Source organism: Manis pentadactyla, chromosome 11, assembly GCF_030020395.1.
Source record: "Manis pentadactyla isolate mManPen7 chromosome 11, mManPen7.hap1, whole genome shotgun sequence".
Lineage (NCBI taxonomy): Eukaryota > Metazoa > Chordata > Mammalia > Pholidota > Manidae > Manis > Manis pentadactyla.
The window spans coordinates 27,985,078-28,004,427 of record NC_080029.1 but is presented as its reverse complement, the minus strand read 5'-3'; the positions used below and the strand labels follow the sequence as shown (position 1 = coordinate 28,004,427).

General features: G+C 37.2%; 1 protein-coding gene across 6 annotated transcripts in view; it reads left to right on the top strand.

The window, feature by feature from the left end:
* Window positions 1–47: 47 nt before the first annotated feature.
* Window positions 48–19,350, top strand: part of BBOF1 (basal body orientation factor 1) — a 50,274-nt gene continuing 30,971 nt past the window's right edge. For 5 of the 6 annotated variants that reach the window (XR_008992444.1, XM_036913221.2, XM_036913224.2 and 2 more), the window contains exons 1-4: window positions 48–333; window positions 3,199–3,427; window positions 6,369–6,434; window positions 7,763–7,906. Coding sequence is in view for 5 of the 6 variants with exons in the window: in XM_036913221.2 (XP_036769116.1) it covers window positions 260–333; window positions 3,199–3,427; window positions 6,369–6,434; window positions 7,763–7,906 (513 nt within the window). In the remaining variant the exon portion in view is untranslated. The remainder of the gene's footprint in view (window positions 334–3,198; window positions 3,428–6,368; window positions 6,435–7,762; window positions 7,907–19,350) is intronic. The other variant, XM_036913220.2, reaches the window with a different exon arrangement.

Below are 19,350 nucleotides of genomic sequence, written 5' to 3'. Positions count from 1 at the left end.
TGGCACCTCCCCCACTCGCACTCACCGCGCGCGCGCCTCCCTCGGCGCAATCTCCGCCCCGCCCACCGCACACAGCCACCAGACTGGGCCCCTCGCGGCCGCGTCTGGGTTACGTCACCAACGGGTGCGCTCTTCGCGTGTCGCCAACGGTCGTGGCAGAACGTTACGCGTTTGGCGTGCTGGTTGCCTTAGAGACGGAGCCGAGCCTGGGCGGCCGCGGAGAAAACACAAGGACAGCGGGGCCCCTGAAGAAGCCAAGATGCCGTCAAAGGAAAGAACAAAAGGAAAGGACAAAAACAAAAGCAAGAACAAAGGCAAAAGCAAAGACAAGAAGTAAGGAGAAGCCACCCTTGGGTCACCTGTTCTTTACAAGTCTGAGGGTCAGCGGGACGCAGGCGCTGGCTAACTGGCGCCCTCCCGCCAGCCCCCTTGGACCCTTTTTTCTCTCCCAGCTTCTGAGGACAGCTCCCATTGTTCAGAAATTCCCAAAGTGCGTGCTTAAACTGAGACAAAATTTGAGATTTGGGACCCTGAAGTAATTTAGACATATCCCTTGCCTACATGTAATGCGTTAACGAGGAAGACAGGTAAGTTTCCAAAGAAAGAGGATAACACAGGAGCAAATAAATAGGTGTTAGTAGAGGAACGGAAAAGAGAATGAAGAGTTAGTTTCGACACTAGAAATGAAGGTCAGGATATCATTTCCTGAAATATTGGAGGTCTAGACATGTACTGTCCAATGCACTGTCAAATAGAGTACTTAATCAGCCATGTGTGGTAATTAAAATTAATTAAAACTAAATAAAAATTAACTCCTCAGTTGTGCTAGCCACATTTCTTAGGCTCAGTGGGTGTATGTGACTTGTGTCTGTTGGACAGCCTAGATACAGAACATCTCCATCACCACAGAGTTCAATCGGACAGCTCTGCTCTAGACCAGTGATGGGGACCGATTTCGGCCCCCAAGGGACATTTGGCAATATCTGGAGACATTTTTGGTTGTCACTCCTGGGGATGTGGGCTGCCAGCATCTAGGGTAGAGACCAAGAACACTGTAAACATCCTGCAGTGCAGCCTCCACCTCCACCCCAAAGAAATAATCGTTTGGTTCAGAATGTCAGGAGTGCCAGGGTTGAGAAACCCGTGTAAGACTATAAACTTCTCTAAAATAGGCACTAAGCCTATTATTCACCATATCGCCAGCACCTAGCAGAGAGCCTGGAGCATAGCAGAGCTTAATATTTATTAAAGTGTCTGCTGTGTAGGTGTCAACTTGGATCTTCTCTTTTTCCACAAGACCTGTGCTCTTGAGTTCATTCTATTTTGCCCCTAGCCTGAGAGATCTCTTCTATGTGGTTGAGGTGATCTTGAACATCTAGAGTCTCTGGGTGATGACAGTAGTTCCTTGGGCCTTTGCAGGGATTCCTTTTGGTTCAAAGGAAAGCCTAAAGGATTTGGTCAAATTGGGTAGTTGTTCAGGTTTCCCCAAACTGATCAGAATCCCTGAAGTGGGTATTGCTCTAGCACTGGCCCTTTGCAGGCCAGGTGTTGCTATTGATTGCCACAATTGGGTGACTAGTGTTCGTAGACATACTGGAGTCGTACATGATGTCCAACAGCACTATATATGGCATGCAAGCGGATCCCCCAAACTTGTAAAGTATATATAATGTAACTTGTTTAAGAGAGTAATACATGCTCAAAACAGGAAGTTTAGGAAACTTGGAAAGCAAAAGGAGAAAAGTCACCTCTAATCCCATGATCCAAAAATAACCACTATCATTTTGGGATATTCTCTTTTTAATAAAATGAGAGCCCAATGTACATATTTATTTGTAGCTTTTCCCCTCATGTACTAATATAGGTATTATTCTACAGTGTGGTTTTTTTGTTTATTTTACCTAACTGTATAGTTAGTCTAGAACTTTTTTAAAGTGCCAAGGGCTTATCACATTCCTGGAACTCATTAGCATGTTTTCTATTTTTGACTAGGCATCTGCAGTACACATATAAACTTGAGGAACATTGAGGGAACAGATCTCTTATCCCTTGTATTTTCCATGACTCAGCTTGAGAAACCCTGCTTTGTTTCTGCAGTCAGTATTAGTGGTCCTCCTATAAGAAATCCTTTCTGATTTCTTGCATTAACTACTATGAGCAGCTTAGACTGGATACCTTTAGGTAGTAATTGGATGATTGTAAGAAGGCAGTCTATCATTAGTGTCTAAATCATTCTGGAAAGGGAGGTCAACCCCCAATAGTCTGGGGGTTGGAGATGGGCTGGCTTTAATTTGAAGAAAACAAAGGTGAGGGTGGGACTGGAAAGGGGTAAAGAACCAGGAGTTGGGTGTGGAGATGGAGGGCGACAATATAGAAAAGTCCACACATACATATGTGTGAAAATACTTAGAATTAAAATACAGGTGAATTCTTATTTTTATCTAAATATTCATATATCCAGTGCCTACCACGTATAAGGGATAATGTTAATGTTCATGCAATAAATATTTTGAAAAATAACCCCTTTTATCACCTTAATCTTTGAAGCCATCATTCATAATTTTATATTTCCTCTCCACCTCTGTATAAATAGTTATAGTTTGTTTCCCTGCTGTCCTTGAGGCCAGGTAACTGTAGTACCAGCTGGTTAAGTATTTAATATACTTGCTCTACTGACTTGATCTTTCATTCAGTGTCTAGCTAAAAAGATCCCTCCAAAACCTGGAAATGAAAATAAAAGTGGGGTTGGGGTGGGTGGAAGATTAGAAAATTAAGGACTTACAGTTACAGTCATACTACAAATGTACCGTCATGCAAATGGGGAACTGAGGTAATGGATTCGCAGTGGAGAGAACCAAGGTCTAAGACTGAGTAGGAAAGACAGTTCATATATGAATAAAGAAGTAAATGAAAAAATGTGAAAGCTTTATGAAATGAATTTGACTTACCATGCCTTTCCTTTCTTTTTCTTTTTCAGTCCTTTAGAGTTATGCTCCAAAGCATAGCTCTTTCAGGGAGAGGCACCTACTTAACTTCCTTACGAAGTAAATATGTCTTTCTTACTAACTCCTTCGTTCAACAGTATTTGCTTATATATGCCAGGCAATGCCATGCAAAGCAAATAATAGTAGAGAAAGGTATAATACTAATATAGTAGATAAATAGTTAATATGCTGTCAATGTCCTCTTCCCATACAGGATGATAATAAAAGCTAATGAATCTACAGTGGAAAGAGCCAAGGCCAATGCCTCCCTTTGGGAGGCCAGGCTGGAAGTCACAGAACTCTCTAGGATTGAATATCGTGATACTTCCCGGAGACTGGCAAAAAGTAATGAGGAGTTAAAGAAACAGCAGTATAAAATGGAGAAAGACACCATGTCTGTATTAAGTTACCTGAAGAGGCAGGATCAGGAAAAAGATAATATGGTAGGTAGATAGAATCCCTTCTGAGCCTCAGTAACTACCCCTGTGGTTATACTGGTATGGTTATATATTTCAAGGATTTTTTAATTCCTTGAAATCTCATCAACACAGGTAAGACAATTCAATGTACTCTAACTTTCTTTGAAGTAAGAAGCTGTTTTAGAATGGCTTTACTGTCAGAATTGACTTTCTTATTGTCAGTCCTTGTCTCATGTTTTCTTGTCTGAAACAAAGATTGATGATCGTAAGGGAACATTATCATCCACTTTAAGAATAAGAGCATGGTATATAATCAGTGTACTTTTTGATATTGATACTTAGTTTCAATGATTTATAAAGCAATTGACTGATAATCTGTCAGTCACATGATTATGAACCCAGCAAGTTGAGTATCTTCAGGTTGGCTAGTTGAATCTCTTTATTTATCTTATTGTTCCTTATTTAAGTGTTGAGAGTAAAACTATCATTCTAGATCTGGAAGAAAAGGAAAGGGAGCTAACATTTTAGAGCTTCTATTTTGTGCCAGACACTATGCTAGGTACTTTACCTCTGTTATCTCATTTAGTCCTTTGAATAAGATGTAGGTACAATCCTGTCCTTCCCATTCTACAGATAAAGAAATTGACTTTCAGAACGGATAGGTAACTTACCCAAAGTCACATAGCTAGTGGGTGTTAAAGTGGAATTTAGGTGTAATTCCAAATTCTTGTCCTTCCCACATACCTCTATGAGCCCCATGGAGACCCAAGGAAATTTCTACCATTCTGAGGATGGTATGCCTCTTTCCCATGTATGCTTTTATGCTTTTATACTTTTACTATTTATGTATTTGCATCCACAATACATATCACACTCTTGTTTTTAAATGTACATTAGTAGATCATATTGTACATATCTTTTGTAACTTTTCTTACTCAGCATTATGTTTTTGTGGTATATTAACAAAAACCACATGATTCAGTTCATTTTTAAAAAATTTATAATAGGCATATGTTTTCAGTCATTCATAACTGCTTTATAATATTCCATCAAATAAATAAACCAGAATTTATTTATCCATACCTCCAGAATTTATTTATCCAAACAGACTGCTGTTTTCCAATTATTAAAAAAAAAAGTGAACATTCTTTTTGTGTGTCTGCTTGTGTGAGGAGTTTCTCTTGAATAGACACTTAGAAGTTTTATTACTGTGTTATAAAATATGCATAGTTTCAACTTCATGGGTTTATTTGAGCTACAAAAGGGTTGTTATACCAATTATGCTGTCACAAGAACTGTATTAGAGTGAGTTCCTATTTGCCTACATTTTTGTCCATATATGATATTACACACAATATTGCTCAATTTTGTGGATATAAATTTGTGTCTCATTTTAATTTGTCTATTCCTTATTATTAGTCACTTGAGCATCTTTTATATGTTCCTTCAGCCATCTTTTGCTGTTTATGGGTCTCAATAAACATCTGAACTAATATTGGAGTGATGGTGCCTATATAAGAATGATGCAAATTCATAAATCATTCTTTAATTTTTTCATTTTCCACCTTGTCAGTGAGACCCTTCCTCACTACGCTCTTTAAAATTAAAACCATCTCCTTTGTTTTATTTTCTTTGTAATATTTATCACCTTCTGTCATACTACATACATATTACTTATGTATGCTTACTGTCTCTTTTCGTGAATAGAATGCAACCTCACAGAAGTAAGGAAATTGGGGGCTTGATTTTTGTTGTTCAGTGCTGTATCTCGAGCACCTAGTATAGGCCTAGCACATATTTAATGATCAGGCATTCATTAAAATATTTTTGTATGCATTAATGAATAGCTTTTGAGTATACTGATGTTCTGAAAAAGTTAATAGCAATCAAGTTCAAGATAACATTGAAAGCATATTAGAGATATGAGAATTGAACATTTGCATGGATTTTATGTATTTTATTAAATAAAATTAATTTTTTGTGCATTACTATTGTTTTTTACCTTCTTTCCTAGGCAACTTCATTTTTAAAATTAACTTTTGAATAGTAGGCATTTTCAAAATAGTCTTCTATAAACTGAAGTAAGTTTTTAGGTCAGCCATACAAATACTTTTCAAAGTTCATTACATAGAAGGTTTGTGGCCTTCATGAGCTAATTGAAATTGTTCTACATTTATTTGTATCATTTGCATTTCTTTATTTTCATCAGCTTCCATGTATACAGCATCTGGCTGTAGCAAATTCATAATTTTCTCACAGTCATGAATGCCTGTTAAAACCAAATAAGCCACTTAGGGAGGAAGAAATAAAGTAGATTCAACTCAAGAGGTGGAAGCAACCCAAATGTCCATTGACAGATGAATGGGTAAAGAAAGTATGGTACATATACACAGTGAAATATTATGCAGCTTTAAAAAATAAGGAAATCCTGTCAAGTGCTACAACATAGATGAACCTCAAGGACATTATGCTAAGTGAAATAAGCCACAAAAGAATGAATACTCCATGATTCCATTCCTATGAAGTATCTGAATGGTCAAAATCATAGAAATAGAAAGTAGAAAGGAGATTGCCAGGGTAAGATAGGAGAAAGAATTAGTTTGTCGTGACTATGGAGTTTTAGTTTTACAAAATGAAAAAGTTCTAGAGTTCTGTTGCACAACAATGTGAATATACTTAACACTACTGAACTGTATACTTAAAAACCATTAAGATGGTGAATTTAATGTTGTGTTTTTAACCACAATTAAAAAAAAGGTTACCCAGGCAACTGATGATTGCCATTGTTTGGAAACTGGCAATAGCAAGTTAAGGGTATGGAGTATGTGCCCTTTTCTCTTCCCATCTTACTCCACCTCTCCAACCCTACTGTTTTTAAAATCATGTGAAAACCAGATTACTTAATAAAGGTAGGACAAAGAGCAATTTCTTTACCTTCCTGACTCTGTATTTCCATCTCCTACAGATTGAAAAACTGAAACAGCAATTGAATGAAACAAAGGAAAAAGCCCAAGAGGAGAAGGAAAAATTGGTATTTATGCACACTAATACTTCACTGATAGGGTGGTCATGTTTCTGGCGATCTAATATATGTAAGACACAATGAAAATGAATGAATAGGTCCTCTGAGCAGCTCAGTGACCTTAAAGCTCACACACTTGATTGTAAAGAAGCTCAAAAATAACATTATAATATGCTACTATAGGAAGCCATCTCGTAGTAGAGCTAGAAAATATACATTTTTTTGGAGAGTAAAATAATATTATGGTCACACTAATACTTTCAATTCAGATGCAGGAGTACTAGGTTTTTACTTTCTCTGCATCTCCTTTCTCCCTCACCAAAAATCCTGGTTCTTAATGACACCTGTATAATTGCACAGTTGCTCCAAATTTCAATATATCAAAAGTCACAGAATATTAATACCAATACTACCACCAATGTAGGTTAGTGGAAATAGTTTAAGGTTTGGTGGAGTATTGTAAATTTAAACAAATTACAAGGTTTAAAAGCCATTTACAATAGTTCCTTTCTGTGAGGTTATGCCACCAACTCAACAGCACAGTTTGCTTTTGATTTTTAAGAGTTGTTTTTTGAAAATTTAATTGCACATGTAAAATTACATAATTATATAATTTATAAGTGTGTAAAATATTTATGTGGTTCCCAAAGCAAATCTATCAAACATGGTCTATTCTCAAATCTAACTTCTATCCATGTCTTCACTATATACCAGAGTATGTTGAGAAAATGGATTTTTGTCAACATGATAGGTGAGAAATGGTATTTCAGTGTATTTGCATTTCTCTTATTATGAGCTACATTGAGCATTCTTTCATTTGAGGGTGATTTGCATTTCTTTTGATACCTCTTGTTCATTTTTTTATTGTGTTATTGGCCCTTGTTTTTCTTCCTTCTCCTTCCTCCTTTTTTTCTCTCTCTCCTTGTCTTCCTTTTGTTTTACTCCTCCTCCTCCTTCTCTCTCTCCCTACTTCTTCCCTCCTTGTTTTTCCTTCTTTCTTTATTTGAGATATTGGCCTTCCCTTTGTTTCTTAGCTTGCTATTTTAATTTAGGGTCAGAGATATTATTTATCTTTCTCACAGGTTAAAGGTTTGTTTGGGCTTCTCAAACCTCTTTTTAATAAATATCTGCATTTTCTATGCAAGATCAGGTCATTCTAGAAATTTTCCTTATTCAAAGTACCTGGTATTTTTTAATAAAAATTAAAACTTTATGCAAAAACAAAAAGGGAACATTTTTTCAAAGAAGATGGACGAATGGCTTAAGGCTTCAAATGGAACATGACTTGGGAATTTTATTCTTTTTCCTAACTCATTTCATCTGCTTTTTGTGTACAGGAACAAAAGTATACTGTGCAAATCAGTGAGCTGGAGGGACAGTTCCACCAAAAAGCCAAAGAAATTGGCATGATTCAGACAGAGCTGAAAACAATAAAACAATTCCAGAGGAGAAAAATCCAAGTGGAAAAAGAATTAGATGATGTAAGTTTATTTTTAAAAATTTTCTTTTTTATTATGATTAACTTCTGATGTCTACAAAAGCCTTTACAGACATTTTCTCCTGCAAAGTAGTAAAGGGCTGCCTTTGACATTTTAGAATTTGAGAGTAAGAGGGAGAAGGCATTCCAGTGTAGGGCTGGATGCAAAAAGTCTTCATAGTTAGACTTCTCTTTTTGTAAGCATTGATTTCTTTCTGAATTCTCCAATTCTTAGCCAATACAACCTCCCATGTTTATCAACAGTGAAACCTTTGGAGTGACTACAGTAAGAAACAAACTACAGTTCTTGGAAAACATTAGGGTTAAGTAGCAAAGTCCTAAAGGAAAATATGTTTAGACTGATGACTCATAGTTTTATGGCATTAATGATAATGCAAGAAATGGCACAGATGAATGCTGCATGCAAGTAGCTAAAATCACCTTGGTGGCTTTGGGCAAGTTAATTAACCTCTCTGTACCTTGGTTTCCTCATCTGTAAAATGAGATAATAAGAGTTGTCACATAGTGAGAATTATGTGAACATAATTGGAACATAAGTGAGAACAGTGATGTGTAGGTCTGTTAAAAAACAATGTCCTGATTTGTAGCATTTGCTGATTTCCCTGGTGTAAATACTTATATTATGGCCAATTTCAAGGTTAACAACATGCTAGCAAAGTTCCTGTTATGAGCCAGCTCCAACACCGTACTGCTTAAAGTTGGTTCTCTGAAGGCAGACTGCTAGAGTATAAATGCTGTCTTCACTAGTTGGGTCTCTGGTTAAATTGCCTAATCTATAATGTGGAGATGAGAATAACAGTACCAATTTCAAAGGGTCATTGTAAAGAACAACGGAAATAATCTGTTTCAGATACCTAGAACTATATGATAAATATTACCTGCTGTTGCTGATCCTGCTGCTATTATCACTCTTGCTAAAATTAAGATTTAGCCAGTACCAAATTGTCTTGATTACTGTGGCTTTGTAGTAGAGCTTGAAGTTGGGGAGTGAGATTCCCCCCCACTTTATTCTTCCTTCTCAGGATTGCTTTGGCTATTCGGGGTCTTTGGTGGTTCCATATGAATTTTTGAACTATTTCTTCCAGTTCATTGAAGAATGCTGTTGGTAATCTGATAGGGATTGCATTGAATCTGTAGATTGCTTTGGGCAGGATGGCCATTTTGACAATATTAATTCTTCCCAGCCAAGAGCATGGGATGAATTTCCATTTGTTAATGTCCTCTTTAATTTTTCTCTTAAGAGTGTCTTGTAGTTTTCAGGGTATAGGTTTTTCACTTCCTTGGTTAGGTTTATTCTTAGGTATTTTATTCTTTTTGATGCAATTGTGAATGCAATTGTTTTCCTGATTTCTCTTTCTATTAGTTCATTGTTAGTATATAGGAAAGCCACAGATTTCTGTGTATTAATTTTGTATCCTGCAACTTTGCTGAATTCCAATATTAGTTCTAGTAATTTTGGAGTGAAGTCTTTAGGGTTTTTTATGTACAATATCATGTCATTTGCAAATAGTGACAGTTTGACTTCTTCTTTACCAGTCTGGATTCCTTGTATTTCTTTGTTTTGTCTAATTTCTGTGGCTAGGACCTCCAGTACTATGTTGAATAACAGTGGGGAGAGTGGGCATCCCTGTCTTGTTCCCGATCTTAGAGGAAAAGCTTTCAGCTTCTTACTGTTCAGTATGATGTTGGCTGTGGGTTTATCATATATGATATGGCCTTTATTATGTTGAGGTACTTGCCCTCTATACCCATTTTGTTGAGAGTTTTTATCATGAATGGATGTTGAATTTTGTCAAATGCTTTTTCAGCGTCTATGGAGATGATCACGTGATTTTTGTCCTTTTTCTTTATGTGGTGGTTGATGTTGATGGATTTTTGAATGTTGTACCATCCTTGCATCTCTGAGATGAATCCCACTTGGTCATGATGTATGATCCTCTTGATGTATTTTTGAATTCAGTTTGCTAATATTTTGTTGAGTATTTTTGCATCTATGTTCATCAGGGATATTGGTCTGTAATTTTCTTTTTTGGTGGGGTCTTTGCCTGGTTTTGGTATTGGAGTGATGCTGGCTTCATAGAATGAGTTTGGGAGTATTCCCACCTCTTCTATTTTTTGGAAAACTTTAAGGAGACTGGGTATTACATCTTCTCTGTATGTCTGATAAAATTCTGTGGTAAATCCATCTGGCCTGGGGGTTTTGCTCTTGGGTAGTTTTTTGATTACCACTTTAATATCGTTGCTGGTAATTGGTGTGTTTAGATTTTCTGTTTCTTCCTTGGTCAGTCTTGGAAGGTTGCATTTTTCTAGGAAGTTATCCATTTCTTCTAGGTTTTCCAGCTTGTTAGCATATAGGTTTTCATAGTATTCTCTAATAATTCTTTGTATTTCTGTGAGGTCCATCTTGATTTTTCCTTTCTCGTTTATGATTCTGTTGATGTGTGTTGATTCTCTTTTTCTCTTAATAAGTCTGGCTAGAGGCTTATTTTTTTTTTATTTTCTCAAAGAACCAGCTCTTGGTTTCATTGATTTTTTCTAGTGTTTTATTCTTCTCAATTTTATTGATATCTTCTCTGATCTTTATTATGTCCCTCCTTCTGCTGACTTTGGGCCTCATTTGTTCTCCTTTTTCCAGTTTCAATAATTGTGAATTTAGACTATTCATTTGGGATTGTTCTTCCTTCTTTAAATAGGCCTGGATTGCTGTATACCTTCCTCTTAGAACTGTCTTCGCTGTGTCCCACAGAAGTTGTGGCATTGTGCTGTTATTTTCATTTTTCTCCATATATTGCTTGATCTCTATTTTAATTTGGTCGTTGATCCATTGATTATTTAGGAGCATGTTGTTAAGCCTCCATGTGTTTGTGAGCCTTTTTGCTTTCTTTGTACAATTTATTTCTAGTTTTATACCTTTGTGGTCTGAGAAGTTGGTTAGTAGAATTTCAATCTTCATGAATTTACTGAGGCTCTTTTTGTGGCCTAGTGTGTGGTCTATTCTGGAGCATGTTCCATGTGCACTTGAGAAGAGTGTGTATCCTGTTGCTTTTGGGTGTGGAGTTCTATAGATGTGTATTAGGTCCATCTGTTCTAGTGTGTTGTTCAGTGCCTCTGTGTCCTTACTTATTTTCTGTCTGGTTGATCTGTCCATTGGAGTGAGTGGTGTGTTGAAGTATCCTAGAACAAAATGCATTGCATTCTATTTCCTCCTTTAATTCTGTTAGTACTTCTTTCACATATGTTGGTGCTCCTGTATTGGGTGCATTTATATTTATTATGGTTATATCCTCTTGTTGGACTCACCCCTTTATGTAATGTCCTTCTTTATCTCTTGTTACTTTCTTTATTTTGGAGTCTATTTTGTCTGATACTTGTACTGCAACACCTGCTTTTTTTCTCCCTGTGGTTTGCATGAAATATCTTTTTCCATCCCTTGACTTTTAGTCTGTGCATGTCTTTGGGTTTGAGGTGAGTCTCTTGTAAGCAGCATATAGATGGGTCTTGTTTTTTTATCCATTCTGTTACTCTATGTCTTTTCATTAGTGCATTCAGTCCATTTACATTTAGGGTGATTATTGAAAGATATGTACTTATTGCCATTGCAGGCTTTAGATTCATGGTTACCAAAGGTTCAAGGTTAGGTTCTTTACTGTCTTACTTAACTTGCTTATTGACTATTATAAACACAGTCTGATGATTCTTTATTTCTCTCCCTTCTTATTCCTCCTCCTCCATTCTTTATATGTTGGGTGTTTTATTCTGTGCTCTTTTGTGTTTACTTTGACTGCTTTTTTAGGTAGTTGATTTTATTTTTTGCCTTTAGTTAGTATTTGGTTGGTCTCCTTTCTTTGCTGTGATTTTATTTTCTCTGGTGACATCTATTTAGCCTTAGGAGTGCTCCCATCCAAAGCAGTCCCTCTAGAATACCCTTTAGAGGTGATTTGTGGGAGGCAAATTCCCTCAACTTTTGCTTGTCTGGGAATTGTTTAATCCCTCCTTCATATTTAAATGATAATCGTGCTGGATACAGTATTCTTGGTTCAAGTTCCTTCTGTTTCATTGCATTAAATATATCATGCCATTCTCTTCTGGCCTGTATGGTTTCTGTTGAGAAGTCTGATGATAGCCTGATGGGTTTTCCTTTGTAGGTGACCTTTTTTCTCTCTCTAGCTGCCTTTAATACTCTGTCCTTGTCCTTCATCTTTGCCATTTTAATTATGTGTCTTGGTGTTGTCCTCCTTGGGTCCCTTCTGTTGGGAGTTCTGTGTGCTTCTGTGGTCTGAGTGACTATTTCCTCCCCCGTTTGGGGAAGTTTTCAGCAATTATTTCTTCAATTACACTTTCTATCCCTTTTCCTCTCTCTTCTTCTTCTGGTACTCCTATAATGTGGATGTTGTTCTGTTTGGATTGGTCACATTGTTCTCTCAATATTCTTTCATTCCTGGAGATCCTTTTATCTCTCTCTGCGTCAGCTTCTCTGCATTCCTGTTCTCTGATTTCTATTCCATTAACGGCCTCTTGCACCTCGTCCATTCTGCTTTTAAGTCCTTCTAGAGATTGTTTTATTTCTGTATTCTCCCTCCCAACTTTATTCATTAGCTCTTGCATTTTTCTCTGCAGCTCCATCAGCATGGTTATGACCTTTATTTTGAATTCTTTTTCAGGAAGATTGGTTACATCTATCTCCCCAGGTTCCCTCTCACGGGATGTCTGGGTTATTCTTGTCTGTATCAAATTCTTCTGCCTTTTTATGGCGATAGAGGTAGTCGTGGGCAATTGGCGCATGTGTCAGCTGGGAGAACAAAGTCCCTTCCCGCTTGTTCATTGCCTTCCTCTCCTGCGAGAACGGCGACCCCTAGCTGCTTGTGCTGGGTAGGTAGGTGCGTGCTGACAGGGCCTTTGATTCTGGCCTGGGCGGCTGTGGAGGGGGCTCTGCGGACTGCTCTGGGCGTGGCCAGTCTCAGGCTGCTGCTCCGTATGGCAGGGCCACACCAGAGGAGGAACCGGTGGGAGGCTGTTTATCAATGTGAGGGGCCCCAGAGCTGCGCTGCCACCCAGGGCATTAGGGCACCCGGAGTTCCCCAGGAGTCCCAGCTGTTGGGCTGAGTGTGCTGGGATGCTTACGTGCAGCTGTGAGGTTCCTGTCCCTTTAAGACTTTCAAAAAGCACTCGCTCATCTTTTGTCCCGGGGCGCAGACTGTGGGAACCCGCTCGCAGGTTTTACTTGTTTGGTTTTCCTAGTATCCTGCACTCCACGCACTGTGTGTCTGCACAGATGACTAGGGCTGGGTATTTTGCATTCCTGGGCTCCCACTCCCTCCCTGCTCTGTCTCCTCTCCTCCGCCGGGGAGCTGGGGTGGGGGGTGTGCTCAGGTCCCACCAGGCCGTGGCTTGTATCTTACCCTCTTCGTGAGGCACTGGGTTCTCTCAGGTGTAGATGTAGTCTGGCTGTTGTATTGTATCTTCTGGTCTCTCTTTTAGGAATAGTTGTATTTGTTGTATTTTCGAAAATACGTGTGGTTTTGGGAGGAGATTTCCACTGCCCTACTCATGCCGCCATCTTGGCTCCTCCTCCTGATAAATCTTTATTCATTAAAATTTTACCTATTCTTCAACGGTTCAGCTCAAATACATGTTTTCCAGGAGGTCTTCCCCTGGAGTCTTGTTTAAAAGCAATAATTTTCTTCCTGCCCTTTACAACAATGTGGATGAAACTTGAGGACATTATGATAAGCAAAATAAGTCAGAGAAAAACAAATACTGTATAATATCACATATGTAGAATCTAAAAAAGAAGCTAAACTCAGAGAAACAGAGAGTGGAGTGAGTGGTGGTTACCTAGGCTGGGGGAAGCTGGAAATGAGGATATACTGGTCAAAGGCTGCAAGCTTCCAGTTGCAAGATTGACAAGTTCTGGAGAATCTAATGTACAGCATGGTGATTATAGCTAATAATATTGTATTATATACTTGAGAATTGCTAAGCAAGTATATCTTAAATATTCTCAGCACAAAAAAGAATGGTAATTATGTGACAGCATGGACAGTTAGCTAATGCTATGGGGGTAATCACTTTGCAACATGTAAGTGTATCAAATCAACACATTGTATACCTTAAACTTACACAATAGTATAGTCAATTATATCTCAAAGCTGGAAAAAAGAAAAACAGATAAAAAGATCATTAGCAAAAAAAGCAACAATTTTCTGAGTGTAACCATAGCATTTTATACCTCTTTATACCACTTAGCCTATTCTATCTTGATATTATGTTTACCATTTGTCTTATCTGACCTGTTAGAATGTAAAATCTTTGAGGCATTGAGCAGTGTTGTCATTTGTATTCATCGAAATACAAGAAACACAGTAGTGCTCGATGGATCTTTGCTAAATGCTGAGTGGGCCTTTTCATTTAAAATGTAATTGAGGGAATGTTAGGTTTTCTACTGACTAAATGGGAGGAATCCTTTCACAATATATAGGTATGTACAGTTGAAATACCTTATAATTTTGTCAGTTCCTCAATAAAGCTAGGGGAAAAAAAGGTTTCTAGAAGGAATATCAAGTTTTGTTTTATTTGAAAATGCTGCAGATGGAATCAGCTTAAGTTCCTCAACTTTTCAGGAATTCTTATAATAGCTATCCTAGGTGTAGGTATACATGCTAAATCAGGTGAATCAAGAATAGTGCATAAATGGGCAGCGGTGTGATTTTTTTTTTTTTAAGGACAGTGTTGCCACCTAGTGGAAAAAGATTTCAGACCTTTCAAAGAAGGGTCTGGGTGAGAAAGACTTAAAATTCAAAGGCAAAAGATACTGGCTTATGGGAAAAAATAAAGTCGTTCTGTGGAATTCCAAATATGGAAGAATTAAGGCACTCATTCACTTAAAAATTGGGGGGTATACATAAGGGAAGAAAATTAGCATACTGTGTATATAGAATTCGTAATATAAATTAAAAAGAGGCTAATGAAATTTATATTATCAAAGACATAAATTTTAAAGAAAAAGTGATTTCTATCTACCTGATTAACAGGAGGAGACTGTACTGATAGGTTGTACTTACTATATTTTAATAATTTGTTTTAGTCTTCCTTCTTTTGAAAAAGTGATAATACTCATTTCATCAATTTAGCTGATAAAAAAAGAAAAACCCTCCCCAACAATTACACTGCCTAGAGATAACCATTATTAATATTATTGTGTCTTTTCTTTCCTTTTTCTTCCTCTGCTATGTAGAACCATTAAAAAATATCTATCATGTTTTGTTTAGAAAAATGAGATCATGGTGAACAAGTTGTTTGTTAACCTTATTTTTTCACTTTATATGTTGTAAGTATTTTTCAGTGCCATTACATACCCTTCTATGAAATCTATTGACTAGACTCATGGAATTCCATTGGATATTGGATAGATATATCATAATTTATTAATTGTTCCTTTGTTGTTGGACATTTGGACTTTTTTCTAATTTTTCACTGTTAAAAACTGAAGAACATCTAAGTAACAAAATGTTTTTCATACATGTTATATCTAGGTTATAGGATAACTTCTTAGAAGTGGACTTTACATGTTAAAGAACATGAACTTTTAGAGGTTTTTGATATGCGTTGTCTAATCTTTCAAAGATTTATTCATTAATTTATAGATTTTTGATGCAATCCAGTGGCATATGAAAGGCCCATCCCCCCCCCACATGATGGTAGACATTTCCATAAACTTGTATATTGATATTAATTTTGAAAGTCTTTGACAATGTAAGAGGCCATTTAAAAAAAATTGTGTAAGACTGATGGACAGTGGCTGCAATGGGATATGGGGGGACTCGATAATATGGGTAAATGGTAGTAATCACATTGTTCTTCATGTGAAACCATCATAAGAGTGTATATCAATGATACCTTAATAAAAAAAATTGTGTAAGAAATACAATGAGAAAGAAGAACATCTGAAAGCATATAAAATGGAAATTCCATACACTTATGATAGAGAGCATACAAAGGAAAATTGGTAAGTATAAGTGAGGACAATATTAGACATGGTAATAGCTAACCTTTATATTCAAATAGTTACTATTCTAAGCACTTTACATGTATTGTTATTTAAGCCTTGCCACACCCCTACTAGATAGCTACTATTATTATCCTCTTTTTATTCCTAGAGACCTGAGACTTAGAAAAGTTAAATGATTTGACCAGAATCTAAGAGCTACTGACAGAGACCTGTCTCAAGGGAGGCCCCTCTCTACTGCCTTTTTTATGGCACGATTATGCCTATTTCAGTTTGGTTGATTCTTGACAGTAAATCAACTACAGGATAATAGTTTTAAATCAACCCAACTTTCTTTGCCTAGAAGAACTTTATGTACTTTTTACTCAGTGTAGTTTTAGAGGACAAAAAGGTCCATTGGACACACAAGGAGATGTTTTTAAGATTAATATGAGGAAGGATTTTTCTAAAAATGGTAGCCATTAAAGGATAACCTAGTGAACTTATGAAATTTGAATTAGTGATACTTCTGTCTCTAGATATTTTTCTCATGGGAGAATTCCTATATTAAGTGGGAGATTATATAGTGCAACTACTAAGGTCCCTTCCAATTCTAAAATCTTTTGATTCCTTGTGTCCATATGTATAAAATGAAATACTTGGGTTTTTAAAATATATATATTTTTTATTTTGGTATCATTAATATACAATCACATGAGCAGCACTGTGTTTACTAGATTCCCCCCATTATCAAGTCCCCACCACATACCCCATTACAGTTACTGTCCATCAGCCTAGTAAGATTCTACATAGTCACTACTTGTCTTCTCTGTGCTATACTGCCTTCCTCGTGCCCCACGCCCATGTTATGCGTGCTAATTGTAATGCCCCTTATTCCCCTTATCCCTCCCTTCCCACCCACCATCCCCAGTCCCTTTCCCTTTGGCAACTGTTAGTCCATTCTTGGGTTCTGTGAGTCTGCTGCTGTTTTGTTCCTTCAGTTTTTTCTTTATTCTTATGCTCCACAGATGAGTGAAATCATTTGATACTTGTCTTTCTCCACCTGGCTTATTTCACTGAGCATAATAAACTCTAGCTCCATCCATGTTGTTGCAAATAGTAGGATTTGTTTCTTCTTATGGCTGAATAATATTCCATTGTGTATATGTACCACCTCTTCTTTATCCATTCATCTACTGATGGACACTTAGGTTGCTTCTATTTCTTGGCTATTGTAAATAGTGCTGCAATAAACATAGGGGTGCATCTGTCTTTCTCAAACTTGATTGCTGCGTTCTTAGGGTAAATTCCTAGAAGTGGAATTCCTGGGTCAAATGGTATGTCTATTTTGAGCTTTTTGAGGAACCTCCATACTGTTTTCCACAATGGTTGAACTAATTTACATTCCCACCAGCAGTGTAGGAGGGTTCCCCTTTCTCTGCATCCTCGCCAACATTTGTTGTTGTTTGTCTTTTGGATGTTGTTCACCCTAACTGGTGTGAGGTGATATCTCATTGTGGTTTTAATTTGTATTTCCCTGATGATGAGTGATGTGGAGCATCTTTTCATGTGCCTGTTGGCCATCTGAATTTCTTCTTTGGAGAAGTGTCTGTTCAGATCCTCTGCCCATTTTTTAATTGGATTATTTGCTTTTTGTTTGTTGAGGTGCGTGAGCTCTTTATATAGTTTGGATGTCAACCCCTTATCAGATATGCCATTTATGAATATATTCTCCCATACTGTAGGATGCCTTTTTGTTCTGCTGATGGTGTCCTTTGCTGTACAGAAGCTTTTTAGTTTGATATAGTCCCACTTCTTCATTTTTGCTTTTGTTTCCCTTGCCTGGGGAGATATGTTCATGAAGACGTTCTTCATATTTATATCCAAGAGAGTTCTGCCTATGTTTTCTTCTAAGAGATTTATGGTTTCATGATTTACATTCAGGTCTTTGATCCCTTCCGAGTTTACTTTTGTTTAAGGAGTTAGGCAGTAATCCAGTTTCATTCTCTTACATGTAGCTGTCCAGTTTTGCCAACACCAGCTGTTGAAGAGGCTGTCATTTCCCCACTGTATGTCCATGGCTCCTTTATCGTATATTAATTGACCATGTATGCTTGGGTTAATATCTGGACTCTCTATTGTGTTCCACTGGTCTGTGGCTCTGTTCTTGTTCCAGTATCAAATTGTCTTGATTACTGTGGCTTTGTAGTAGAGCTTGAAGTTGGGAAGCGAGATTCCCCCTGCTTAATTCTTCCTTCTCAGGATTGCTTTGGCTATTTGGGGTCTTTTGTGGTTCCATATGAATTTTAGAACTATTTGTTCCAGTTCGTTGAAGAATGCTGTAAGTATTTTGACAGGGATTGCATTGACTCTGTAGATTGCTTTAGGCAGAATGGCCATTTTGACAATATTAATTCTTCCTACCCAAGAGCATGGGATGAATTTACATTTATTAGTGTCCTCTTTAATTTCTCTTAGGAGCACCTTGCAGTTTTCAGTGTATAGGTCTTTCACTTCCTTGGTTAGGTTTATTCCTAGGTATTTTATTCTTTTTGATGCAATTGTGAATGGACTTGTTTTCCTGATTTCTCTTTCTGCTAGTTCATTGTTAGTGTATAGGAATGCAATAGATTTCTGTGTATTAATTTTGTATCCTGCAACTTTGCTGAATTCCGATATTAGTTCTAGTAATTTTGGAGTGGATTCTTTAGGGTTTTCTATGTACAATATCATGTCATCTGCAAACAGGGACAGTTCAGCTTCTTCCTTACCAATCTGGATGCCTTTTATTTCTTTGTGTTTTCTGATTGCCATGGCTAGGACCTCCAGTACTATGTTGAATAAAAGCGGGAAGAGTGGGCATCCTTGTCTTGTTCCCGATCTTAGAGGAAAAGCTTTCAGCTTCTTGCTGTTAAGTATGATGTTGGCTGTGGGTTTATCATATATGGCCTTTATTATGTTGAGGTACTTGCCCTCTATACCCATTTTGTTGAGAGTTTTTATCGTGAATGGATGTTGAATTTTGTCGAATGCTTTTTCAGCATCTGTGGAAATGACCATCTGGTTTTTGTCCTTCTTTTTGTTGATGTGGATAATGTTGATGGATTTTCACGTGTTATATCATCCTTGCATCCCTGAGATGAATCCCACTTGATAATGGTGCATGATCCTCTTGTATTTTCAAATTCGGCTTGCTAATATTTTGTTGAGTTTTTTTCATCAGGGATATTGTTCTGTAGTTTTCTTTTTTTGTGGTATCTTTGCCTGGTTTTGGTGTTCGAGTGATGCTCTCTTTGTAGAATGAGTTTGGAAGTATTCCCTCCTCTTCTGTTTTTTGGAAAACTGTAAGAAGAATGGGTATTATGTCTTCTCTACATGTCTGATAAAATTCAATGGTGAATCCATTTTCTTCCTGGGTAGTTTTTTGATTACTGATTCAATTT